Genomic DNA, 13,184 nt, shown 5'->3' on the forward strand with positions numbered 1-13,184 from the left:
GATAGGACCCCGCAATGCTGCTTTTATGGCAGTGATAGGTCACCGCAATGCTGCTTTTATGGCAGTGATAGGTCCCCGCAATGCTGCTTTTATGGCAGTGATAGGACCCCGCAATGCTGCTTTTATGGCAGTGATAGGACCCCGCAATGCTGCTTTTATGGCAGTGATAGGTCCCCGCAATGCTGCTTTTATGGCAGTGATAGGACCCCGCAATGCTGCTTTTATGGTAGTGATAGGACCCCGCAATGCTGCTTTTATGGCAGTGATAGGACCCCGCAATGCTGCTTTTATGGCAGTGATAGGACCCGCAATGCTGCTTTTATGGCAGTGATAGGTCCCCGCAATGCTGCTTTTATGGCAGTGATAGGACCCCGCAATGCTGCTTTTATGGCAGTGATAGGTCCCCGCAATGCTGCTTTTATGGTAGTGATAGGACCCCGCAATGCTGCTTTTATGGCAGTGATAGGACCCCGCAATGCTGCTTTTATGGCAGTGATAAGACCCCGCAATGCTGCTTTTATGGCAGTGATAGGACCCCGCAATGCTGCTTTTATGGCAGTGATAAGACCCCGCAATGCTGCTTTTATGGCAGTGATAGGTCCCCGCAATGCTGCTTTTATGGTAGTGATAGGTCCCCGCAATGCTGCTTTTATGGCAGTGATAGGTCCCCGCAATGCTGCTTTTATGGTAGTGATAGGTCCCTGCAATGCTGCTTTTATGGCAGTGATAGGACCCTGCAATGCTGCTTTTATGGCAGTGATAGGACCCCGCAATGCTGCTTTTATGGCAGTGATAGGACCCCGCAATGCTGCTTTTATGGCAGTGATAGGACCCCGCAATGCTGCTTTTATGGCAGTGATAGGACCCCGCAATGCTGCTTTTATGGCAGTGATAAGACCCCGCAATGCTGCTTTTATGGCAGTGATAGGACCCCGCAATGCTGCTTTTATGGCAGTGATAGGTCCCTGCAATGCTGCTTTTATGGCAGTGATAGGACCCCGCAATGCTGCTTTTATGGCAGTGATAGGTCCCCGCAATGCTGCTTTTATGGCAGTGATAGGTCCCCGCAATGCTGCTTTTATGGCAGTGATAGGTCCCCGCAATGCTGCTTTTATGGCAGTGATAGGTCCCCGCAATGCTGCTTTTATGGCAGTGATAGGACCCGCAATGCTGCTTTTATGGCAGTGATAGGACCCCGCAATGCTGCTTTTATGGCAGTGATAGGACCCCGCAATGCTGCTTTTATGGCAGTGATAGGACCCTGCAATGCTGCTTTTATGGCAGTGATAGGTCCCCGCAATGCTGCTTTTATGGTAGTGATAGGACCCCGCAATGCTGCTTTTATGGCAGTGATAGGTCCCCGCAATGCTGCTTTTATGGCAGTGATAGGTCCCTGCAATGCTGCTTTTATGGCAGTGATAGGTCCCCGCAATGCTGCTTTTATGGCAGTGATAGGTCCCTGCAATGCTGCTTTTATGGCAGTGATAGGTCCCCGCAATGCTGCTTTTATGGTAGTGATAGGACCCCGCAATGCTGCTTTTATGGCAGTGATAGGACCCCGCAATGCTGCTTGTATGGCAGTGATAGGACCCCGCAATGCTGCTTTTATGGCAGTGATAGGTCCCCGCAATGCTGCTTTTATGGCAGTGATAGGACCCGCAATGCTGCTTTTATGGCAGTGATAGGACCCCGCAATGCTGCTTTTATGGCAGTGATAGGACCCCGCAATGCTGCTTTTATGGCAGTGATAGGACCCCGCAATGCTGCTTTTATAGCAGTGATAGGTCCCCGCAATGCTGCTTTTATGGCAGTGATAGGACCCCGCAATGCTGCTTTTATGGCAGTGATAGGACCCGCAATGCTGCTTTTATGGCAGTGATAGGTCCCCGCAATGCTGCTTTTATGGCAGTGATAGGTCCCCGCAATGCTGCTTTTATGGCAGTGATAGGTCCCTGCAATGCTGCTTTTATGGCAGTGATAGGTCCCTGCAATGCTGCTTTTATGGCAGTGATAGGTCCCCGCAATGCTGCTTTTATGGCAGTGATAGGTCCCCGCAATGCTGCTTTTATGGCAGTGATAGGTCCCCGCAATGCTGCTTTTATGGCAGTGATAGGACCCCGCAATGCTGCTTTTATGGCAGTGATAGGTCCCCGCAATGCTGCTTTTATGGCAGTGATAGGACCCCGCAATGCTGCTTTTATGGCAGTGATAGGACCCCGCAATGCTGCTTTTATGGCAGTGATAGGTCCCCGCAATGCTGCTTTTATGGCAGTGATAGGACCCCGCAATGCTGCTTTTATGGCAGTGATAGGTCCCCGCAATGCTGCTTTTATGGCAGTGATAGGACCCCGCAATGCTGCTTTTATGGCAGTGATAAGACCCCGCAATGCTGCTTTTATGGCAGTGATAGGACCCCGCAATGCTGCTTTTATGGCAGTGATAGGTCCCCGCAATGCTGCTTTTATGGCAGTGATAGGACCCCGCAATGCTGCTTTTATGGCAGTGATAGGACCCCGCAATGCTGCTTTTATGGCAGTGATAGGACCCCGCAATTCTGCTTTTATGGCAGTGATAAGACCCCGCAATGCTGCTTTTATGGCAGTGATAGGACCCCGCAATGCTGCTTTTATGGCAGTGATAGGTCCCCGCAATGCTGCTTTTATGGCAGTGATAGGACCCGCAATGCTGCTTTTATGGCAGTGATAGGACCCCGCAATGCTGCTTTTATGGCAGTGATAGGTCCCCGCAATGCTGCTTTTATGGCAGTGATAGGACCCCGCAATGCTGCTTTTATGGCAGTGATAGGTCCCCGCAATGCTGCTTTTATGGCAGTGATAGGACCCCGCAATGCTGCTTTTATGGCAGTGATAGGACCCCGCAATGCTGCTTTTATGGCAGTGATAGGTCCCCGCAATGCTGCTTTTATGGCAGTGATAGGACCCCGCAATGCTGCTTTTATGGCAGTGATAGGTCCCCGCAATGCTGCTTTTATGGCAGTGATAGGACCCCGCAATGCTGCTTTTATGGCAGTGATAAGACCCCGCAATGCTGCTTTTATGGCAGTGATAGGACCCCGCAATGCTGCTTTTATGGCAGTGATAGGTCCCCGCAATGCTGCTTTTATGGCAGTGATAGGACCCCGCAATGCTGCTTTTATGGCAGTGATAGGACCCCGCAATGCTGCTTTTATGGCAGTGATAGGACCCCGCAATGCTGCTTTTATGGCAGTGATAAGACCCCGCAATGCTGCTTTTATGGCAGTGATAGGACCCCGCAATGCTGCTTTTATGGCAGTGATAGGTCCCCGCAATGCTGCTTTTATGGCAGTGATAGGACCCGCAATGCTGCTTTTATGGCAGTGATAGGACCCCGCAATGCTGCTTTTATGGCAGTGATAGGTCCCCGCAATGCTGCTTTTATGGCAGTGATAGGACCCCGCAATGCTGCTTTTATGGCAGTGATAGGTCCTCGCAATGCTGCTTTTATGGCAGTGATAGGTCCCCGCAATGCTGCTTTTATGGCAGTGATAGGACCCCGCAATGCTGCTTTTATGGCAGTGATAGGACCCCGCAATGCTGCTTTTATGGCAGTGATAGGACCCCGCAATGCTGCTTTTATGGCAGTGATAAGACCCCGCAATGCTGCTTTTATGGCAGTGATAGGACCCCGCAATGCTGCTTTTATGGCAGTGATAGGTCCCCGCAATGCTGCTTTTATGGCAGTGATAGGACCCGCAATGCTGCTTTTATGGCAGTGATAGGACCCCGCAATGCTGCTTTTATGGCAGTGATAGGTCCCCGCAATGCTGCTTTTATGGCAGTGATAGGACCCGCAATGCTGCTTTTATGGCAGTGATAGGACCCCGCAATGCTGCTTTTATGGCAGTGATAGGTCCCCGCAATGCTGCTTTTATGGCAGTGATAGGACCCCGCAATGCTGCTTTTATGGCAGTGATAGGACCCTGCAATGCTGCTTTTATGGCAGTGATAGGTCCCCACAATGCTGCTTTTATGGTAGTGATAGGACCCCGCAATGCTGCTTTTATGGCAGTGATAGGTCCCCACAATGCTGCTTTTATGGCAGTGATAGGACCCCGCAATGCTGCTTTTATGGCAGTGATAGGTCCCCGCAATGCTGCTTTTATGGCAGTGATAGGACCCCGCAATGCTGCTTTTATGGTAGTGATAGGACCCTGCAATGCTGCTTTTATGGCAGTGATAGGTCCCCGCAATGCTGCTTTTATGGCAGTGATAGGTCCCCGCAATGCTGCTTTTATGGCAGTGATAGGTCCCCGCAATGCTGCTTTTATGGCAGTGATAGGACCCGCAATGCTGCTTTTATGGCAGTGATAGGACCCCGCAATGCTGCTTTTATGGCAGTGATAGGACCCCGCAATGCTGCTTTTATGGCAGTGATAGGTCCTCGCAATGCTGCTTTTATGGCAGTGATAGGACCCCGCAATGCTGCTTTTATGGCAGTGATAGGACCCCGCAATGCTGCTTTTATGGCAGTGATAGGTCCCCGCAATGCTGCTTTTATGGCAGTGATAGGTCCCCGCAATGCTGCTTTTATGGTAGTGATAGGACCCCGCAATGCTGCTTTTATGGCAGTGATAGGACCCCGCAATGCTGCTTTTATGGTAGTGATAGGACCCCGCAATGCTGCTTTTATGGCAGTGATAGGACCCCGCAATGCTGCTTTTATGGCAGTGATAGGTCCCCGCAATGCTGCTTTTATGGCAGTGATAGGTCCCCGCAATGCTGCTTTTATAGCAGTGATAGGACCCCGCAATGCTGCTTTTATGGCAGTGATAAGACCCCGCAATGCTGCTTTTATGGCAGTGATAGGACCCCGCAATGCTGCTTTTATGGCAGTGATAGGTCCCCGCAATGCTGCTTTATGGTAGTGATAAGACCCCGCAATGCTGCTTTTATGGCAGTGATAGGACCCCGCAATGCTGCTTTTATGGTAGTGATAGGACCCCGCAATGCTGCTTTTATGGCAGTGATAGGACCCCGCAATGCTGCTTTTATGGCAGTGATAGGTCCCCGCAATGCTGCTTTTATGGTAGTGATAGGTCCCCGCAATGCTGCTTTTATGGCAGTGATAGGTCCCCGCAATGCTGCTTTTATGGTAGTGATAGGACCCCGCAATGCTGCTTTTATGGCAGTGATAAGACCCCGCAATGCTGCTTTTATGGCAGTGATAGGTCCCCGCAATGCTGCTTTTATGGCAGTGATAGGACCCCGCAATGCTGCTTTTATGGCAGTGATAGGACCCCGCAATGCTGCTTTTATGGCAGTGATAGGTCCCCGCAATGCTGCTTTTATGGCAGTGATAGGACCCTGCAATGCTGCTTTTATGGCAGTGATAGGTCCCCGCAATGCTGCTTTTATGGCAGTGATAGGACCCCGCAATGCTGCTTTTATGGCAGTGATAGGTCCCCGCAATGCTGCTTTTATGGCAGTGATAGGTCCCCGCAATGCTGCTTTTATGGCAGTGATAGGACCCCGCAATGCTGCTTTTATGGCAGTGATAGGTCCCCGCAATGCTGCTTTTATGGCAGTGATAGGACCCCGCAATGCTGCTTTTATGGCAGTGATAGGTCCCCGCAATGCTGCTTTTATGGTAGTGATAGGACCCCGCAATGCTGCTTTTATGGCAGTGATAGGTCCCCGCAATGCTGCTTTTATGGCAGTGATAGGTCCCCGCAATGCTGCTTTTATGGCAGTGATAAGACCCCGCAATGCTGCTTTTATGGCAGTGATAAGACCCCGCAATGCTGCTTTTATGGCAGTGATAGGACCCCGCAATGCTGCTTTTATGGCAGTGATAGGACCCCGCAATGCTGCTTTTATGGCAGTGATAGGACCCCGCAATGCTGCTTTTATGGCAGTGATAGGACCCCGCAATGCTGCTTTTATGGTATATGAAAAATGATCTTGTGCATAACTTAAAGAGACATTTCTTTTGGAGCAGGAGATTGGTCTCAGGACACGTTAATGTCTACAAATCATATTTAGACGATGTAACAGGCCCAGTTTGGTTGCTGCAGACTTTCAGTTACTTCCATTCCACCGTGAGACACCATGACATTTGTTCCAGGAGGGAGGTGTGCTTCATATTTTGTGGAGGACAGGGCGGTGATATATAACCATACTGATCAGGATTTATAACAGCAGGCTTGGCAGTATTCTCCACTTAGCCCTACGTAATGGCTTCATCTTCCACAAGATAAATTCACATTTGCTCTTGTTTAAGCCCTACTCCCTGTGCAGTTTGGCTAATTAAAACACTGATTCAACAGCCTAACATATACTATATGAGCCTAGTAAAATCCATGGAGCCAATCTGTGAATAATAATACTACTGCAATAAAACTTGTCCTCTGCAGCCGGAGACATGAAAGCTATACCTACAGGGAAAGAGCAAACTTTGCTGCAAGCATGAGGCAAGTGTTTTTAATATAGAGTATTTCCAACTATACAAGTGTACATTTGCATAGTGGCAACATATTTTACATTTTCAATTTGTGTTCGGCTAGAAGGCCCAGATTCACTAAGCTGTGTTAAATCACTAAATAAAACCAGGACTGTGCATCATTTCCAGCCTATATCAAGATATTAGTGATATTTCTACTTCTTTTACATTAATAAGGAGGCAGTGCATAGAAATGGTGTCAAAAAGGACCAGCAAAAACGTAAAATTGTGATAAAGCAACTACTGGGTGAGGAGATATTCCGTTACCGGTAATCAGGGACACGGGGGACACTGGGACAAGTTTCCCGGGCCCTGCAGTGTGAACCTGGAAGAGGCCCGGCGGGCTGAACCCAAGTGATAGAGGGGGAGTGAGAAAGAGGGGGGGTGGGGGAGAATGAGAGAAAGAGGGAAATGAGAGAGAGCAAGGGGGGGGTGAGAGAGTGAGAGCAGTGAGGGACAGCGAGAGAGAGAACAAGAGAGGGAGAGGGTGGACTGAGATAGAGATGAGAGAGGGAGAGAGAGGGAGAGAGGGGGATGAGAGAGGGGGGGAATGAGAGAGAGGGGGGAATGAGAGAGAGAGGGGGGGAATGAGAGAGGAGGGGATATGAGAGAGCGAGAGAGAGGGGGGCCCTAGAGCTGAAACAAGGGACCCCATTGTCCCCGAATACTTCCTGCTGAAGGTAGCACCAGTCCCGTCCTCTCCAGGGGAAGCGAAATGGAGATTTAAATCTCCCACGGGCTAATAGGAAGTTACAACGTCTTCCACAAATAGAAGGAAATACCGGTGGCAAATTTCCCGGTATGTATCTCGGGAACAGAGGTCACAAAGATGAGACTAACACAGTTCAGCGCTGGGGACCCCTGCTCCCTATCCCAAGAAACAGGGGGAGGGGGGAAGTGCTGAGAGGTAACTGCTCCTTTAAAGTTAACTTTAAAGTGTTCGTGGACATATTCTTTTATACTTACTTCAACAAGCTGTGCTTTATTCAGCCCTGGCCTTGCTTGTAGTTTGAAATGTCTCTTATATCTCCTTAGTGTGTTTACTTGCAACTGGAACAGGTCCACCTGGGAAATGTCATGAAATTATTTTTGAGAAAAATAGTTCTTTTAACGAGTGCTTCTAAAATCGAAACAACTGTGCTGAATATTTTTATTGCCTTCGGGATACCATCAAAAAGCTCTTTCGTGCTGAAATTATCTGCAAAACAACTTTATGTTTTTTTGCACAGCAATGGACTTTTGTTTCTTTTAAATAAGATGAAAAGTATTTGGGTTGCTGTATTTACTATATACTTCAGTCTTTGCATCGTTTCAGGCTCCTGAAAATGGGCCCTTGGGACAGATCTACGACTAGCAAATTCACACTTTATTAGTCTGAATACTGTTGGAAGCCACTCAGCATGTTTTATTCTAATACACTGGGGGGAAGGGAGGGTTAACCTTTTTTGGGGTAAGGAACCCTATAATTATACTGTGAATTTCTGAAGAACCTGAACCCTCTCTAACAGCGCATCTGAGATCAGATGCATGGTAAGGAACCCCAACCCTCTCTAATAGCGCATATGAGATCAGATGCATTGTAAGGAACCCCAACCCTCTCTAATAGCGCATAGGAGATCAGATGCATTGTAAGGAACCCCAACTCTCTCTAATAGCGCATATGAGATCAGATGCATTGTAAGGAACCCCAACCCTCTCTAATAGCGCATATGAGATCAGATGCATTGTAAGGAACCCCAACCCTCTCTAATAGCGCATAGGAGATCAGATGCATTGTAAGGAACCCCAACTCTCTCTAATAGCGCATATGAGATCAGATGCATTGTAAGGAACCCCAACCCTCTCTAATAGCGCATATGAGATCAGATGCATTGTAAGGAATCCCAACCCTCTCTAGTAGCGCATATCAGATCAGATGCATTGTAAGGAACCCCATTCTTCTCTTAATAGCGCTTCTGAGATCAGATGCATTGTAAAACTCTTCAGTATTTGGTATCATTATCAAATGACCTAAAAATTGCAGGGAACCCTTTAGGGATGCCCAGGGCACCCCTGTTGAAAAACACTATTCTTATGTGTGCAGAAGGGGAGGATTTTTAGAATGATTGCAGCCCACTGGTTCCTTTTTAAACTACCCGTTTCCAAACCTAAACGAAAATAGTATTAAATATTATAATTGTATATCCACTAGTATTTATTTTTGCGCCATTTGATGTCAATTGAAAATATGTACAAATGATTTTGTTCTAATTATTCTATTCCATGCCACAGGGAACAATACAGCACTGAAGGAGCTAAGAATGGTTACCTGGCAGAGACCTATTATTTTTAAACAGTTTATTATGCAGATGTGAAAAAGTAAGCTGCAATGAAACTAGCTTTTTTTTTTTCTCTTTTCCTGGAAATGCAAAATCTTTTAGAAGAAGACCCAAGCACAGGCTAGAAGTGGATTTTAAGTGATAATTGCATTTGACACCGTAAAGTGCCCTGTTTCCTATAAAAATGTACAGCAGACAGCAGTACCTCCGGTGTTTCAGTATCATGAACTGGGGAGTCAGCTTCGTCATCATCACTGCCTTTCCTTTTTCTTCTGTTTCTAACACTCTGAATTAAGTTCTTGTGGAATTCACAAATGTAAAGATGTCTTGCCTAAATAAAGGGGGGGAAAATGATCTGTTGTGAGATGAGCAATAAGATCACACAGGAAATTAGCAACAATTAAAATGTTTTCCCGAAGACACAAAAGCTAGTTAAACACTGGATTATTTTCAAGTATCTTCAATGTAGTCCCATTTTATTCTGTACTGATGCACAATGAATACAAATGATCAGCACTATTTTTAACACATGCTTTTGTGATTATTTCATGTGATAATGTTGTATGTACTGCCTCAGTTTGGACAAAATAGGGAACAGGTGATATACATATATCATCACAAAGTAATGCTCAGCAATGTGCTAAACAGAGTGAGGTTTATCGCCTTTATATAGGGTGGCACCAAGGCTGAAACATTGTTCTAATAAACATCATTTTTCATGCGCACTGAAGTGTTGCCTATTCTACCTATTGTACTAAAATCAGTAGCATGTGAACTCCGCAGCAAAAACTACTACAGTACTTTCATCAACAGCAAAACAACAGCCATTCTTATGATCCCTATGAAACAAAAACAACATTTTAAGAATTATTGTTCATAAAAAAAAAAAGGAGAAATATAGCAAAACAAAAAGTTTCAAAGGTGACATACAAAAATCGGTTGTTAAAATCGTTAAAAAAGTTATGGGATACAACACACTTTGTTTTTTTGCATATTTGTATTCTTTATCTTGGAGTATCCTATTGACTAAGAACACTAGTTAAACAGTTAACTAGTTGACTAGTTAAACCCCCGCCTCCCCCCCCCCCCGTTGCAGCAATATTAATACTGTATGAGGCACATAAAAACCATTCAGTCTTGTTATGAGGCGACTATTGAAATATACTAGCAGAATACGTTTGCGTTACAAGGAGCAAATTGGTTGTAATAAGTAACATCACTGCTATAAACTCTGGGGCAGGGACTCAATTTCCTAATGTTACTTTTATGTCTGAAGCGCTTATTCCCATTGTGTATTATTTGTTGTTATTTACATTATTATGTCACGTGTATTACTGCTGTGAAGCGCTATATACATTAATGGTGCTATATAAATAAAGATATACATAGATACAGTACAGAGACTTTATTGAAATATACTTGCAGAATATTACAAGCATTACAAGCAGTAAATTAGTTGTAATAAGTAACATCACAGTTGTAACACGTCTTCCCTCTTATCTATTGGAATAATCAAACAGCCGAATGTTCCTCAAAAAAGCCATTTGCAGTGCTCTTGATTGTAGCATTAATGAAAGTGTCCCCAATTGCATGACCACTTCAGTTATACTGAGGGTAACCCAGTTACACATACAGTGGTGTGAAGACGTTTTCACACCCCCTGCACATTGCTCACATGCTATTGGCACCCGAGTGTACTTCGCTTTCAAATTTGACTTTACATGTAGAATCCACAAAAATGACTCCAAAGTTTATAAAGTTAGAAAATGCATAATGGATATAATGAGCGTTGAGCCATTTCTTTAGTTGTTTTCATAATGGATATAAAGAAGTAAGATTTACAGAGAAAAACAGATTCATCTCAGTTCCATAAGTATTCAACCCCATGGCTACCGTAGCCTAAGGCCTCGGATATGGTGCAGGGAGGAGCGCTGAGCAGCGCTGACGCTCATGCTCTCCTGCTCAAGCAGGAGCTTTTTCATGTCCCTGCATGAGCGTCAGCGAGCGCGCTTGTGTGCCGGGTGGGAGGCGGGCGGCGGGGCTGGAGGCGGGGCTAGCGTGCCACGTCACGGACTGCCATTGGCTTTTGGCAGTCACGTGACCGGCCCTGCGCTTCCCTCAGCGGGAAAATGTAATTTTCTCTGTCGGCTGCAATTCCGCACGCTTGCGTAAGCGCCGTCTAAAGCCGTGCTGATAGGGATAATGTTTCCCCTTGGCGCGGTTCAGCATGGTCTTTTTGACCATGTCCAAGGCCTTAATCAGCTCAGGTGCAAATTAATAGTTTGAAAGGTCACAAAATTAGTGAAATGGTTCTAGTCTGTGTGATTTCAAAGTGGTTTAACTTGTAGATAATTTCACTCAGGTAACAGGGTAGTTGTTGTCCACTCCACAGGGGAGGAAAGAGACACATACAGACTTCTGGGAGAGCGACAGTATATATCCTGTGGGTTTGGGCTTGTAACCCTTCCCCATAACAGGGCAGGTCTGATACTGACAGGCATCACATAACCTGCATGTGACACAGCCAGTATCCTCCCCCAGGCTGACACTTTCAGGTTGTTGCTAGGCCCGCCCTTGGATACAGTAAGTGTATCCAAGGCTGCAATAGCACACTAGGCCTTCATGAGGACTTAACCCCTCCAGTGCCTGTCCCTAGCAGGACATATACTGTTAGGAACCAAAGGAAAAGGTAGCGGCCGAAGGCTATCCTTCATATATAAAGACTTTCAAGCTGCCACTCACATAGTGATCCAACAAAGCAACCATCAAGACCATGGAGCTTTCGAAACAAGTCAGCGATAAAGTGGTTGAGAGGCACAGAGTAGGAGAAGGACACAAGAAAATGTCAACGGTGCTGATTACATATGGGGTAGGAAGTGAATCCTGAGAGGGTGCTTCTAATGTCCTGCAAAGTGTCCGTGAGTATCAGATAGATATCCCCAAATAAGCAGGTTTTGAACGGAACAGACCATATGTGATAATCACGCTGCATACATCCTAAGAATAGTCCGTGTTGTGTGGTACAACTGAAATTCTCTGTTACCTGATACCCGTACGGAGCCCACTGATGGAAGGGAAATCTTAGCTGGTGCAGAACACCTCAGCAGATCCCGTGCCTACAGCGTTCCTCCGCGGAGTTCCTCTGTCTTATTCCCCTGCTCCATGTTGCGTGACCCAGCTGGTGATGAACCACACTGGCTACTGGTATAAGATACAGCTGGAAAAGGTCAGTGAAGTATACTCACGACCGCAATATTCGTTCGTCCTGATGGCGTGCCTCAATCCCAATGGGTAAAGATAGCGAAAGAAAGGTAGGGTTTGAGCACTGCAAAAAGCTGGGCTGGAGGCGGGTAAAATGTAATTATTTAATAGACACAAAGCCAAACCACAAACATATAGGTAATAGTCCTCTGACGTGTTGTGAGGCGCTGATTATCCCTCTCAGCAAAGTGAAGCCCCTCATTAGGATGTGGAAGATGCATCATACCACCCAGACACTCACCAGATCAGATCACCCTCCCAGACAGCCAAGCCCAGCGGGGGATATCCTGCTGGCCGGGGAAGCCATTGCCGAGCTCCTGCTGGTAGGTGCTGCTCCCATTAGCCCATTCATATTTCCCTCCCTGCCCTTTTACTTGCCTACACCCCGCATCGAGCCCTGATGGGCCAATTCATGGTAAAACACTTTATAAACCAATAAATAATTAATATTGGTTCCTGTGCAGTATCCGCGCAGTTATTGGTCACGGCCCCGTCTACCATGATTTCCTATGGCAGTGGGGAATCCCTGTAAGGGGAACCCGGTCAGAGTTCCAGATCTAATTCTGATCTTCACGTGGGGGTGGATTAAGCGGTGAGCTCCAAGGCTGTGCCGGAGACACCTGAAAACGTGGCTGGGATCCTATCCGAGTGGGAGATTTAAAAGTGTTCCTGTGCTGAGGGACTGTGAGTTGCCGGAGAAGCAGAGAGCAGGACTTTTCAGGGGGGGGATTTTGAAAGTGCTCAGCTGCATGTTGCACCAGAGAGGTCTGGACAGTCTCTACCCCCACAGGAGTGGAAGCAAGCCCCGGGTAAGCCTTGGAAGTGACGCCTGGCACCTAGGATTCCCCCCCTGGTTCCCCTGTTTTGGTGAGTGTAAGCTCCGATTGTGATTTGTGTTGTGTTTGCTGGCTCCAGCCAAAAATATTCTTAGATGATTTGTCCTGTCTGGTGTTAAGTTCTGGTCTCCCGTGACCATAACCGTAAGGGCAAGCACTGACAATGAGCAGGACTTGTTTCTGATAGATTAAAATACATTAAACGACTTTGTAAGAAAACCATCCACTTAAATCACATTACAAAAGGGAACATTGCTAATAAACAGCCATTCCTGCCACTGCCAAGGGA

General features: G+C 46.6%; 1 protein-coding gene across 1 annotated transcript in view; it reads right to left on the reverse strand.

The window, feature by feature from the left end:
- Positions 1 to 13,184, reverse strand: part of SAP30 (Sin3A associated protein 30) — a 38,925-nt gene that overhangs the window by 20,892 nt on the left and 4,849 nt on the right. The window contains exons 2-3 of the mRNA XM_075611366.1: positions 9,004 to 9,129; positions 7,447 to 7,545 (exon numbers count right to left, since the gene is read on the reverse strand). Coding sequence (XP_075467481.1) covers positions 7,447 to 7,545; positions 9,004 to 9,129 — 225 coding nt within the window. The remainder of the gene's footprint in view (positions 1 to 7,446; positions 7,546 to 9,003; positions 9,130 to 13,184) is intronic.

Source organism: Ascaphus truei, chromosome 1, assembly GCF_040206685.1.
Source record: "Ascaphus truei isolate aAscTru1 chromosome 1, aAscTru1.hap1, whole genome shotgun sequence".
NCBI lineage: Eukaryota > Metazoa > Chordata > Amphibia > Anura > Ascaphidae > Ascaphus > Ascaphus truei.